A 15,244-nucleotide genomic window follows, 5' to 3' on the forward strand; every position below is an offset into this window, starting at 1 on the left:
TTGCCCCATTTTTCCTTTTTCTCACCAGCAAGATGGCATTCCAGTCAGTTTCTCGGCATGGCAGGCTCCCTTTAATTCTCCCACAGGTTAAATAAACGTGTGAGGTCAGCATGCTCTCCAAATGGATCACAGTAAAACAAACCAGATCCAATTCAGGATCCTACAAAGTCTTCCACGTGTGCCATAACTAAGTATCCCAGAAAGGGAAGAGATGAATAGAAGGCCAACAGGAAGTGTGGCAGGCAAATTAATTACGACAGTCATGCATGGGCCATGAATAAAAGCAGGAATGAGCCTGAATGACCTTGTCTGACTTTAGATATCATAGAATCATAGAATTTACAGTGCAGAAGGAGGCCATTCAGCCCCTCGAGTCTGCACTGGCTCTTGGAAAGAGCACCCTATTTAAGCCCAAGCTTGTAACCTATCCCAGTAATCCACCTAACCTTTTGGACACCAAGAGCAATTTAGCATGGCCAACCCACCTAACCTGCACATCTTTGGACTGTGTGAGGAAATCGGAGCACCCGGAGGAAACCCACGTAAACACGGGGAGAACGTGCAGACAGTCACCCATGCTAGGAATCGAAACTGGGACCCTGGAGCAGTGAAAAAACTGTGCTAACCACTGTGCTGCCATGCTGCCTGTTATTTTGTCTAGTTTTATGCATTCTCAACTTTATACTCTTTGGATTTTCTGAATGAAAACTAAGATTTGTTTTTTTATAGGGAATTGTAGTCTCTCCCATCCTAGCTCCCACCCCCCCGCGCTGCCTGCGCCTTAACTTGCAGCAAGTCCCATTCCCTAATCGCCCCTGTGTTCACTGACTTCCATTGTCTCCCAGTCAAGCAATATCTTTACTTTAAAATTTTTATCCTTGTTTTCAAATCTTCCCAGGGTTTTGCTTATCCCCATCTCTGTAATATTTTCCAGATAGTTGTGCTCCTCCAATTATGGTTTCTTGTACATTCCCAATTACATCAAAATGAAAGTCTCCATAGTCCCAGATGACCATAGGCTGCTCTCCCGTTTGAGAGAGAGAGCTGACTGGTGGTGACTTAACCTGAGGGTCACCACTCCTCAGGCAAGGTTGAGAAGGCACGGCCTTCACGAATAACCTCAACCAGTACGGGAATTGAAGCTGCACTGTTGACGTCGCTCCACATCACGAACCAGCCATCCAGCCAACTGATCCCTTATTCCACCTTTGGTGGCCATGCCTTCAGGTACCTATGGCCCAAGCTCTGGAATTCCCTCTCTACACCTCCTGACTTTGCTTTCTTCCTTTAAGTCACTCTTTAAAACCTTCCTTTTTGACCAAATATTTGGTCATATATTTACAACTTATTTTTGACTTGGATGAAGGGACAAAATGTATCCATTCTAGTCCCGTTTTCTGGTGATATAGATAGTTGAGAAAACAAGTTTGTGAGGACACAAAGAATCTGCAAAGGGGTATTGATAGGTCAAGTGAGTGAGCAAAAAATTGACAGATGGAAAATCATGTGGAAAAATATTAGTTTGTCAGGTTTGGCAGAAAGAATAAAACAAGCAGAATATTATTTGAATGGAGAGACTCCGGAATTGCTGCGGTACGGCGACCTACTTGTCACAAAATGTGAGCATGCAGGCACAGCAAGTAATTAGGAAGGCAAGGGAGCGGAGTATAAAAGTAGGGGAAGAACTGTGCACGGCTTTGGTGGGACTGCACCCAGAGTACTGTGTGCACTTTCGGTCTCCTTGCTTTAAGGGAGGGACATACTTGAATTGGAAGCAGTTCAGAAAAAGCAGATTCCTGGGTTGACTGAGTTGTCTATTGAGGAAATGTTGAGCAGGTTGAGCCCGTGGAGCTTAGAAGAATGAGAGGTGATCTTATTGAAGATTGAGGGGTTTGACAGGCTAGATACTGAGAGGATGTTTCCTCTTGTGGAGGAATCTAGAACTGGGGGCACAGTTTCAAAGTAAGATTAGCCTCATCCAGTTCAAGGTGCTGCACAGGGCTCATATGTCCAGGACGAGGTCTATGTACCGCAGCTGATTTACAGCTGAGATGAGATTTACAGCTGAGGAATTTCTTCTCTGAGGGTTGTTTGTGTTTGGCATTCTCATCTCCAGAGAGCAGTGAAGTCTGGGCCATTTTTACAACTTGGCCCGGGAAATCTAAATACGTTCAGGAGAGTCAGGCAGGAAAGTGGTGTTAAGGCTACAAACAGTTCAGCCATGATCTTATGGAATGAGAATGGGTAGCATGGTAGAGTAAGGTGTTCTAAACAAGGCCATTCACTGGTTCTGTTGAGTTTCAAAACTTGGTTACTACAGGTTTAGTAAAGGAGGACAGGAAGTTGTTCTTTTTCCATCGGGCAGTCAGTGATCATTAATGTAATGGACCCAGTGTCAAAGTAGTGCATGTTAATGAATAAACTAATTAAACATTGTTAAACTAATTAAACATAATTAATTAATTACTTAATCATAATTTAGAGGGGTATCTAAGCCAGAGACCGGAGAGTACTGTATTTAGTAGAAATCTAGTGCTAGGGAACATATAGTTTTTTTAAAAATAATTTTTATTGAAATTTTTTGAAAAATGTATAACAACAGAACAATAATAATAATAAACACCCCCCGGCACCCGTAACAACGCATGTAGCGAACCCCCCACCCACCCCCCCCCCCAACCCAATAAACAACAAAATAAATTAACAATAAATTAAATTAACATAAACAATGCCCCCCGGAAACCACCCCCCCCCCCCCGGGTTGCTGCTGCTGCTGACCTAATTCCCTATCGCTGAGCCAGAAAGTCGAGGAAAGGCTGCCACCGCCTAAAGAACCCTTGTATCGACCCCCTCAGGGCGAATTTGACCTTCTCCAGCTTAATGAATCCCACCATGTCATTGATCCAGGTCTCCACGCTTGGGGGTCTCGCATCTTTCCATTGCAACAAGATCCTCCGCCGGGCTACTAGGGACGCAAAGGCCAAAACACCGGCGTCTTTCGCCTCCTGCACTCCCGGCTCCACCCCAACCCCACCCCAGTCCCCAGCCCGGTTTGACCCTGGATCCTACCACCCTCGACACCGTCCTTGCTACCCCCTTCTAGAATTCCTCCAGTGCCGGGCATGCCCAAAACATATGGGCATGGTTCGCTGGGCTCCCCGAACACCTGCTGCACCTGTCCTCGCCCCCAAAAAACCTGCTCATCCTCGTCCCGGACATATGTGCCCTGTGCAGCACCTTGAACTGGATGAGGCTAAGCCTCGCACATGAAGAGGAGGAGTTCACCCTCTCCAGGGCGTTCGCCCATGCCCCCTCCTCAATCTGCTCCCCCAGCTACACTTCCCACTTAGCCTTCAGCTCCTCTACCGACGCCTCCTCCACCTCCTGCATCACCTGGTAGATGTCAGACACCTTCCCATCCCCGACCCACACCCCCGAAAGCACCCTATCCCTTACCCCCCGCGGGGGCAGCAAAGGGAACCCCTCCACCTGCCGCCTAGCAAACATATAGTTTTTTTTTTAAAATAATTTTTATTGGAATTTTTTACAGAAAGTATAACAACAAACAATGAAAAGCAACAATAAAACACCATAATAACTGTAACACCCCCAAGACCGTATCAACGCATATATCACACCCCCCCCCCCCCCCCCCAAGCCCAGTAAACAACAAGAGAACTTAAAAATAAATTAAATTAAAATTAAATAAACAAACATAGTCAACGTCTACCCCCCCCCCCTTTCCGGGTTGCTGCTGCTGCTGACCCAGTACCCTATCACTGAGCCAGAAAGTCGAGGAAAGGTTGCCACCGCCTAAAGAACCCTTGTACCGATCCTCTCAGGGCAAATTTAACCTTCTCTAGCTTAATAAAACCCGCCATGTCATTGATCCAGGTCTCCACGCTTGGGGGTCTCGCATCCTTCCACTGTAGCAAGATCCTCCGCCGGGCTACTAGGGACGCAAAGGCCAGCACACCGGCCTCTTTCACCTCCTGCACTCCTGGCTCCACCCCAATCCCAAAAATCGCGAGTCCCCAGCCTGGCTTGACCTTGGATCCTACCACCCTCGACACCGTCCTCGCCACCCCCTTCCAGAACCCCTCCAGTGCCGGGCATGCCCAGAACATATGGGCATGGTTCGCTGGACTCCCCGAGCACCTGACACACCTGTCTTCACCCCCAAAGAACCTACTCATCCCCGTCCCAGTCATGTGGGCCCGGTGCAGCACCTTGAATTGGATGAGGCTAAGCCACGCACATGAGGAGGAAAAGTTAACCCTCCAGGGCATCAGCCCATGTCCCATCTTCGATCTGTTCCCCCAGTTCCCCCTCCCACTTAGCCTTCAGCTCCTCTACTGACACCTCCTCCACCTCCTGCATTACCTTGTAGATATCAGATATCTTCCTCTCCCCGACCCAGACCCCCGAAAGCACCCTGTCACTCACCCCCCTCGCGGGAAGCACAGGGAATCCCTCCACCTGCCGCCTAACAAACGCCTTTACCTGCAGATACCTGAACATGTTGCCCGGGGGAGCCCAAATTTCTCCTCCAACTCCCCCAGGCTCGCAAACCTCCCATCAATGAACAGGTCCCTCAGCTGTCTGATGCCCGCTCTGTGCCAACCCTGGAACCCCCCATCAATGTTCCCCAGGACAAACCGATGGTTCCCCCTTAACGGAGCCTCCATCGAGCCCCCCGCATCCCCCCTATGTCGCCTCCACTGCCCCCAAATCTTGAGGGTAGCCGCCACCACCGGACTCATAGAACATAGAACAGCACAGAACAGGCCCTTCGTGGTATACCTCGTAGGAGGGAGCGGCCACGGCGCCGTTACCAGGGCCCCCAGGCCTGTATCTCCACAGGACGCCCTCTCCATCCATTTCCATGCTGACCCCTCCCCCTCCATCACCCACTTGCGCATCATCGACACATTGGCCGCCCAATAATACCCTGAGAGATTGGGTAACGCCAGCCCCCCACCATCTCTAGCCCGCTCCAAGAAGACCCTCTTCGCCCTCGGGGTCCCATGCGCCCATACAAAGCTCATGATGCTGCTAGTCACCCTCCTAAAAAAGGCCCTAGGGATAAAGATGGGCAAACACTAAAAGAGGAACAAGAACCTCGGGAGAACCGTCATTTTGACGGACTGCACTCTACCCGCCAGCGATAGCGGCACCATGTCCCACCTTTTGAATTCCTCCTCCATCTGCTCCACAAGCCTGGTAAAATTAAGCTTATGGAGAGTCGCCCAACTCCTGGCCACCTGCACCCCCAGGTATCTGAAACTCTTCACTGCCCTCTTAAACGGGAGTCTCCCAATTCCCTCCTCCTGATCACCCGGGTGTACTACAAATACCTCACTCTTGCCTAGATTTAACTTATAGCCCGAGAAGCTCCCAAACTCAGCCAACAGCTCCAGGGAAACATATAGTTAACAGTAACTTAAAAAAAAAATTTTTTGGAGCAGCAGTTGGATGCACTTAGGAGCATGCAGGTGGCGGAAAGCATCATAGATAGCAGTTATATAGATGTGGTCACACCCAAGATGCAGGCAGAGAGATGGGTGACCACCAGAAGAGGCAGGCAGTCAATGCAGGAATCCCCTGTGGTTGTCCCCCTCTCGAACAGGTATACCACTTTGGATACTGTCGGGGGGGAATAGCCTATCAGGAGAAAACAGCAGCAGCCAGAGCAGTGGCACTACGGACTTAAGGTGGATAAGTCCCCAGGGCCTGATGGGATCTACCCCAGAATACTGAAGGAGGCAAAAGAGGAAATTTCTGAGGCCTTGACAGAAATCTTTGGATCCTCACTGTCTTCAGGTGATGTCCCGGAGGACTGGAGAATAGCCAATGTTGTTCCTTTGTTTAAGAAGGGTAGCAAGGATAATCAAGAGAACTACAGGCCGGTGAGCTGTGTGGACTATAAGGAAAGTAGGAAGGAACTTAAGCAAGGAGTCGGTGGCAGAGAAATTACTGGAGAGAATTCTTCGAGACAGGATCTACTCCCATTTGGAAGCAAGTGGACGTATAAGTAAGAGGCAGCATGGTTTTGTGAAGGGGAGGTCGTGCCTCACTAACTTGATAAGAGTTTTTCGAAGAGGTCACAAAGATGATTGATGCAGGTAGGGCAGTGGATGTTGTCTATATGGACTTCAGTAAGGCCTTTGACAAGGTCCCTCATGGCAGACTGGTACAAAAGGTGAAGTCACACGGGATCAGAGGTGAGCTGGCAAGATGGATACAGAACTCGCCAGGTCATAGAAGGCAGAAAGTAGCAATGGAAGGGTGCTTTTCTGATTGGAGGGCTGTTACTAGTGGTGTTCTGCAGGGTTCAGTGCTGGGACATTTGCTGTTCGTAGTATATATAAATAATTTGGAGGAAAATGTAACTGGTCTGATTAGTAAGTTTGTGGACGACACAAAGGTTGGTGGAATTGCGGATAGCGATGAGGACTGTCAGAGGATACAGCAGGATTTAGATTGTTTGGAGACTTGGGCGGAGAGATGGCAGATGGAGTTTAATCCGGACAAATGTGAGGTAATGCATTTTGGAAGGTCTAATACAGGTAGGGAATATACAGTGAATGGTAGAACCATCAAGAGAATTAACAGTCAGAGAGATCTAGGTGTACAGGTCTACAGGTCATTGAAAGGGGCAACACAGGTGGAGAAGGTAGTCAAGAAGGTATACGGCATGCTTGCCTTCATTGGTCGGGGCATTGAGTATAAAAATTGGCAAGTCATGTTGCAGCTGTATAGAACCTTAGTTAGGCCACACTTGGAGTATAGTGTTCAATTCTGGTTGCAGCACTACCAAAAGGATGTGGAGGCTTTAGAGTGGGTGCAGAAGAGATTTACCAGGATGTTGCCTGGTATGGAGGGCATTAGCTATGAGGAGAGGTTGAATAAACTTGATTTGTTCTCACTGGAATGAAGGATGTTGAGGGGAGACCTGATAGAGGTCTACAAAATTATGAGGGGCATAGACAGAGTGGATAGTCAGAGACTTTTTCCCAGGATAGAGGGGTCATTTACTAGGGGACATAGGTTTAAGGTGCGAGGGGCAAGGTTGAGAGAAGATGTATGAGACATGTTCTTTTACACAGAGGGTAGAGAGTGCCTGGAACTCGCTGCCGGAGGAGGTGGTGGAAGCAGGGACGATGGTAATGTTTAAGGGGCATCTTGACAGATAGGAATAGAGGGATACGGACCCCGGAAGTGTAGAAGATTTTAGCTTAAACGGGCAGCATGGTCGGCGCAGGCTTGGAGGGCCGAAGGGCCTGTTCCTGTGCTGTACTTTTCTTTGTTCTTTGTACATTGATCTCAGTCTGTTGCGCTTATTTCTCTTTTTTTTGGTCAAGGTATAATTGTAGGATTTATTTTTATGTTTCTATTGGTGCAATTGCTGCTTCTGACTCAGTGGAGTAAAGCATACCAAGTCCAAGTGGTGCTGAAACATGACCTGGCTGCCTGAGAGTAGCTGACAACTAACTCGGCATAGAGTAGGGGCGGAAATCCTTTTGGCCTGTGCTTCAGTTGCACAACATAATATACATCTCCACAGAGTCATCAGGGTGAACCCGTAATGTAGGATTACTTCCAAATACCCATTTCATTATCAACTTAGAACTGAGATAACATTGCTGCAAACAGGATATTTGCACCTGCAGATTTTTAATAAATAATAATAATAATCTTTGTTGTCACAAATAGACATACATTAACACTGCAATGAAGTTACTGTGAAAAGTCCCTAGTCGCCACATTACGGTGCCTGTTCGGGTACTCAGGGAATATTCAGAATGTCCAATTCACCTAACAAGCGCATCTTTCGGGACTTGTGGGAGGAAACTGGAGCGCCCGGGACGAAACCCACGCAGACACGGGGAGAAGGTGCAGACTCCGCACAGACAGTGACCCAAGCCGGGAATCGAACTAGGGACCCCTGGAGCTGTGAAGCAAATGTGCTAACCACTGTGCTACCGTGCCGCCCCATAGTTTTATATGTTATAGAATTTACAGTCCAAAAGGAGGCCATTCGGTCCATCGAGTCTGCACCGGCTCTTGGAAAGAGCACCCTACCCAAGGTCAACACCTCCACCCTATCCCTATAACCCAGTAACCCCACCCAACACTAAGGGCAATTTTGGACACTAAGGGCAATTTATCATGGCCTATCCACCTAACCTGCACATCTTTGGACTGTGGGAGGAAACCGGCGCACCCAGAGGAAACCCACGCACACACCGGGAGGATGTGCAGACTCCGCACAGACAGTGACCCAAGCCGGAATCGAACCTGGGACCCTGGAGCTGTGAAGCAATTGTGTTATCCACAATGCTACCGTGCTGCCCTGATGACATGTTCAGTCCTTCCAACCGTGGAATTTTACAAGGGTCGTGATTCAGACAACTGGAACAGGTGTTGCTGAAGCAGAACTCTGTCTTATATAGCTGTTATTTCTCTTTGCCCTTCCATTGTGAAGTGCCCCGTCTTCATTCAGCACACAATGATACAATTGAAATTTGATATTGCTATTACGAATTGCAGTCCACTGAGATGTCAGTTATGGCTCCCTTGAGTCAAAAGCTGTGGGTTCAAGAACCACTCCAGAGCACGGAATCTGGGCTGACACTGCAGTACTATACTGAAGGAGCCCTACACTATCATTTGGATGAGATGTTAAATGAAAGCCCTGTTTGCTCTCTCGGTGGACATAAAAGATCCCATGGTGCTAGTTTGAAGTGCAGCAAGGGAGTTCTCCCAGTGTCTTGCCCAAAAATTATCCTTCAACCAATGTCACAAAAAACTGATCATTATCACAATGGCTGTTTTGTGGGACCTTGTGTGCACCAAGCTGGTTGCTGTGTTTCTAACGTTAAAATAGTGTTAATATTTGGTTAACTGTAAAGCTCTTTGGGATGATCTGAGGTTATGGAAGATTCCTCAGGTTCTTCAAGTGAAATGGATCTCAAGTTGGGTTTGGGGCCCTGAATTCAGAAAAAAGCAAGCAACACTGCAATGGGTCATTTTAAAAAAACACTTGAGAAAATGAGACTAAAAATCTTTTCCTTTTCCTTCAGCTGTTTAAAAGGTTCAAGGTTGGCGGGTGTCCTCCAGAATCGATGGGAAGAGGCAGGGACTGGAATGTAGATCTGATACCTAAATTCCTTATGGCAAATGGTAATGAATGGCATATTTTATTTTAAAATATATGCAACTGGAAAGTCACAGCTGGAATTAAAAATCATTCCAACCATGAGGATAGACTTGTTAACTTTGCTGTCATATACACTTGCTTGTGAGTCTGAGGGATCAAGTGCCACACCAGCACGTCAGCCCATATCTAAGCTTTTTATTTATACATTTAGAGTACCCAATTCATTTTTTTCCAATTAAGGGGCAATCCACCTACCTGCACATCTTTGGGTTGTGGGGGTGAGACACACGCAGGAACGGGGTGAGCGTGCAAACTCCCCACGGACAATGACCCGAGGCAGGGATCGAACCTGGGTCCTCGGCACTGTGAGACAGCAGTGCTAACTACTGTGCCCCTGGGCTGCCATGGCCCATATACAAGCTAATGCTCCAGTACAATCCCAAGGAAGTGCTGCTGTTTTGGTTGAAATGTGAAACCAAGACTGCTTCTGCCAATTCAGATGGATGTTAAAAATCCTATGACACTATTTGAATAGCAGAGAATTTTCCAGGTGTGGTTCTTCCTCAGCTAAAACCACTGAGTAATAATTTACTAGTCATTTGTCAGTTTATTGTTTGTTTATAGGAATGTACTGTGTGCAAAATGATGCATTATGTTAATAAAGCATTTCAAAGTAATTAATTTTATATGTTATACTTGGGATGTCGTAACGGATGTAATCATTTGGAAATTAATCTATGGTAGTTCATCTTTCTGTATCTTGAATTTTGTCCAGACTAACGTGTTGGAAGACCCAATTTTCAAATGCGCGATATTCGTCTAATTCAAATCTATCTATAATCTCACATGAAGGCCACAATTTGGATGGTGTAGGAGATGACAGTAGTCATCTCATGATAGGGGAAGACGTCCAGATTTGGAGAACAGTGGGAATTTCACTCTGTGTCTAGGGTATACATTATGAGAATGTCGAAGGTGCTGCTAGATACAAGAAAGATGTTTAACGGATATATTTTCTTCCCCGCTATTGGCATCCATTATATTAACGGTCACCAGGGCAGCACGGTGGCGCAGTGGATTAGCCCTGCTGCCTCACGGCGCCAAGGTCCCAGGTTCGATCCCGGCTCTGGGTCACTGTCCGAGTGGAGTTTGCACATTCTCCCCGTGTTTGCATGTGTTTCGCACCCACAACCCAAACATGTGCTGGCTAGGTGGATTGGCCATGCTAAATTGCCCCTTAATTGGAAAAAATGAATTGGGTACTCAATATATATTTTTTAAAAATAAATTTAAACGGGGACACAGTTTCGTTTTTGAAAGTCGCAGGAGAATGCTCGGAGTGGCTTTCAGCTGGGGGAGCAGGGAGGCAAGTGGGTGGTGAAGATCAAGGAGAAGTGGGAAGCGGAGTTGGGAGTGGAGATAAATTGGGGAATATGGAGTGAGGCACTGCGAAGGGTAAACGGGACCTCTTGTGCAAGGATGAGCCTGATTCAGTTTAAGGTGGTGCGCAGGGTGCATATGACTCGGGCGAGAATGAGTGGGTTCTTTCAGGGAGTAGCGGATGAGTGTGAGAGGTGTGGGCGGGGGCCAGCGATTCATCGTTTTGGGGTTGTTGAAAATTGGGAAGATTCTGGGCAGGAGTGTTTGCGGTCTTAGCCAGGATAGTGAAGGAGGGAGTGGACCCGGACCCGTTGGTGGGTTTCAGAGAAGCCGGAGCTCATGGAGAGGAGGAAGGCCGATGTCTTGGCCTTCGCCTCTCTGATTGCACGGTGACAAATTTTGCTAGAGTGGCGGTCAGCATCGCCACCGGGGGTAGCAGCATGGCTGGGTGACCTATATGACTTCCTTCGGTTAGAGAAGATAAAGTATGAGTTAAGGGGCTCAGCAGGGGAGTTTGAGAAAAGGTGGGGGATGTTTCTGACTGTGTTTGAGGAGCTGTTCGTCGCCGGGGGTGCAAGTGATAACTGTGTATTTGCAGGCAGTATGTCTGATTGGAAAACTTACACCAGGACACGGAAAATAAGACCCTGTCTGAAAAGAGATTTTTATTTGTGCTTTATATCCAAATGTCACTTTTGAACACTGCAGAATTCAGCTTTTGTATTTTCTTTTTTTTTAATTAAGGGGCAATTTAGCGTGGCCTATCTACCTACCCTGCACATCTTTTGGGTTGTGGGGGTGAAACCCACGCAAACACGGGGAGAATGTGCAAACTCCACACGGACAGTGACCCAGGGCCGGGATCGAACCTGGGACTTCAGTGCCCTGAGGCAGCAGTGCTAACCACTGCGCCATTGTGCTGCCCTAGCTTTTGTATTTTCAGTGTGCTGCTGGGATATTGTATATATTTGATAGGGCTGTTGATAATTGTCTTCCAGGCCAGCTTGTTAAGATGTTGCTTTACACAGAAGTCACCCGTTACCTCGACTTCAAGGTGGTAGAAGGAAGTTTTGTGTACAAAGCAGGGAAAATCCACAAAGTTCCATCAACAGAGACTGAAGCTTTAGCTTCTGGTGAGTGAAAAAACACCTGAATTGTAATCATTTTGAAGACTGGGTTGTATTTCCTTTCTCGGGTATTTGGTTTTATTTTCAGATGCAGGTTTCCACTTGAATGTTTTAAATTATTTAATTCCCATCTCTGATGATATTGTATCAGTGGCACGTCAATGCATTTGGACTGAATTGTCCGTGGTCTATGCTATTGATGGTCTTGATTTTGGGGCCAGTTAACTTTTCTCTCCGGCAAGCTCATGGGTTCAAACCTAATCCAGAGATCTGAATGTGTAATCCAGTTGGCTCTTCAGTAAAGTGCTGAGACATGAATCTGTTTAAGCTGTTGTATATGTCCACATAAATGATTTGAGTTGCTGAAACATGCCTTTTAAATGTCCTTTTCCTCTAATTGAGTTGTTTACTTGATCATTGGCTTCCTGCAGTCTGGAGGTGCATGTGCAGGCTGAGCCATCCCCTAGCTAATCTCCTAGCTCTGGATATTTTTAAATGCTGCAAACCACTTTGAGACCAGAGACTGGGAGCCCAGGTCTTCCGCTTCCTCTTGGACTTGTGAAGTGATTTTCAACACCCATTCCCTTGCTCACCCTACCCTCCGAACTGATTTTCCCTCCAAAACCTCAAACCTCTGTGGCTATTCTACTTACAGTCAGGTATGATAATGTGTGAGGATCTCCAGACTTGAATGTCTGCATGTAAGAAATAATTTCCACGTTACACGCTCATAGCCTGTGTATTACCAGTGCTACGTTGCATCTGGTCAGATGTTTTTTGTATAAAATCAGCAAAGCTTAGACACAGAAATCATCAGTATAACTTACTGTTTGACACACACTCTGTGTTGTTTTGCAGGTTTTGAGATTTTTTTTTCTATCTTTTATCTATGGTGGAATTTGAGAGGGTTAAGAATTGTAAAGTGCGCTCAGCTACAAAAAATGACTGCATAATTATTTTATCCTGTAAGTTGATTTGAGGCTGAATGTTTACCTTTTCCATGCTTCTGGTCACTTGGAGGCTGGTCTGTCAGATGTTACTTGGCTCCAAGTGCTACTGTCTGAATTTCGCTTTCCCATACATTAAAATCGCACCCCTGGAAAATGAGCAGAAATGTTTTTTTTCAAATGTTGTCTTAACATTAACCAATAAGTGTGAAAAGCTAGTATCTGTAATTTAGGTCAGCAATGCGGTAAGGAGAGTGTGGTTCGGTAACACCAAGCTTGGGTTTACAGCAAGTCAATACTTGGACTGATGTGAAAACAAGAGGAGATGGTGCAATCGATCTGGATTTCAACATTGAAAATGTCTTGAGAAAGGCCGGGTAGTTATTTTCCATGGAATCTGGTCCAAGTTTGAATTCCATATGGCTATCGAAAGGAATCTGTGCAACAGAGTCTTCATTCAAAAACCCAACACTGCGGATAAAGGATTACTGAAAAAACCCCAGAAACATTCAGCAGGTCTGGCTACATCCAAGGGAAGCTGACTTAACATCTCAAATCTGTGACCTTTCATCAAAAAGTTTTCATTTATTTATGGAATAATTGATGACTTGATACTGGGGAATAGTGCTATCAGCTTTACTCCTGACTAATTTTAATTTGTGTGAATTGAGGAAAATGACTTGATCCGGCCGACAGCTGAGAACTGAGCAAAAAACGGCCGTGGTCCCTTTTTTTTTTACTATCTTCATTTGGATACACCCCAGCTCTTAATTAAACTTCTGAAACCTATGAATTGTTGTGTTTGGTCTCCCTTCATCTTTCCACAATGCATGCACGTCTAATGATGTGTCTGTGAACTGGTTTTAGAGACATGTTGTTTGACTACTTTGTGACACCATTTTTCTGCCTTCAATGTCTGTACCTGAAGGGCTATTAGCATCTTGAATAGATGCCAGGTGGTCAAGCCCTGGATACAGCAACAATTAGATATTATCCAGGCGAAATGGTGGGTTACAAAGCATAAGAACAGATGGGCTGGGGGTCCTTCAGCCAAGCATGGCAAGTGCAATAAATGGAGCAGGATGCTGTCAAACAACATGGTTGTGCAGGGGAGAGAGGAAAGTTAAGAGATGAATGGTGGCAATAAATATTCATCATTTTTCCCTCTTCCCCTCAGATCTGATGGGCATGTTTGAAAAACGCCGCTTCCGAAAATTTTTAATGTTTGTTGTTGGCTTTGATGAGCATGATCCGAAAACAAACCACGGCATCGAGCCCAAAAAGACCACCATGCGAGAGGTCTACAAGAAATTTGACCTTGGGCAAGATGTCATTGATTTCACAGGACATGCTTTGGCTCTATACAGAACAGATGAGTATGCCACTTTTTGTCTTTTATGCACTACATTGTATAACAATAGCAACAGCTTAAACTGCACCTTTAGTGCGATGAAACATTCCAAGGCAATTCACACGACCATTATAAAATGAAATATGATACTGAGCCACATAATATTACACCAGATGGCCAAAAGCTTGGCCAAAGAGGTAGTTTTTACAAAGCATCTTATAGGAGTAAAGCCAGGTGTAGGGAGGGAATTTCAGAGCCGTATGGCCGATGTAACTCGGTGCATGGCCACCAATGGTGGAGCAATTAAATTTGGGAATGCACTAGAGGCTAGACTTAAAGGTAAGGGGTTGTGGGTTTGGCAAAGATGGGGAGGGGAAAGACCATGGAAGATTTTAAAAATTAGGATGAGAATTTTAAAATCAAGACGTTGCTTGACCAGGAGCCAGCTGGGACAGTGAGCACAGGATGGGAACAATACAAATATTGTGTTGAACAAAGAAGTAGTTGAATGATAATTAAGAAGTGGATAAGAGGAAACATCAACTTCAGGTTGGCCTGGTTGACATTTTCTAGGTTGGTCCAGGGGCCTACGGCTGTCACCTTGAGTTCTGAAAAGTGCCCAGCCTACCTCTGATTACCCTGGAAGGCTAGGTATATAATGAAATTGAGCAACAGGTAGCTGTTTCATGCTGTCATTATGCAGTGGCAACAAGAATGGTATTCACCGCTAACAGGATATTGCCATCAAGCCCAAAGGATGTTTTGCCTGTCACACAAATGAGTAATGTGGTATATGGATTTCAGTGCCAGTGTGATGCTCGGTAGATAGGCCATATGTTCTAAAGACTGGCAGATCATACCAAACAGCATGTCCCTTCCACTGTTTGCAATGGGCGAGGTATAGACTGTGCCTAAAAGACCATATTTGCAGAACTCGAAACACAGTGTCCTACATTAGATGTTATGCCACGATTGGACAACATTTGCTTAAATAATCCTCAATGTACGGGGCATTAAGCTAATAACCTGCATAAGATTGTTAAATTCGGCTCAGTGTGGTGCATTTGCAAGTACTGGAAGCTACATATTAATACACAGGTCCCTGACAAAAAGATTTTGTTTCAGCTAAACAAAGTAAGAGAGAGCCATTCGCTGGTTCATTCCTCAGGACAATGCCTTGACCAATCAGAGGCAAGCTGTCTGGTATTAGATTTCTCACAATGTTTGGCAATTAACTGTTGGTCATCGTCAACTGATGCATTCCCCATAGCAACAC

The 15,244-nt window shown here is 46.0% G+C and overlaps 1 protein-coding gene across 1 annotated transcript in view; it reads left to right on the forward strand.

The window, feature by feature from the left end:
* The window catches only part of LOC119973822 (rab GDP dissociation inhibitor alpha-like), a 59,093-nt gene that overhangs the window by 21,857 nt on the left and 21,992 nt on the right, over positions 1-15,244 (forward strand). Inside the window, exons 3-5 of the mRNA XM_038812259.1 lie at positions 9,087-9,186; positions 11,542-11,676; positions 13,795-13,993. Of these exons, the coding sequence (XP_038668187.1) occupies positions 9,087-9,186; positions 11,542-11,676; positions 13,795-13,993 (434 nt within the window). The remainder of the gene's footprint in view (positions 1-9,086; positions 9,187-11,541; positions 11,677-13,794; positions 13,994-15,244) is intronic.

The sequence above is a fragment of the Scyliorhinus canicula genome, chromosome 11 (genome assembly GCF_902713615.1).
Source record: "Scyliorhinus canicula chromosome 11, sScyCan1.1, whole genome shotgun sequence".
NCBI lineage: Eukaryota > Metazoa > Chordata > Chondrichthyes > Carcharhiniformes > Scyliorhinidae > Scyliorhinus > Scyliorhinus canicula.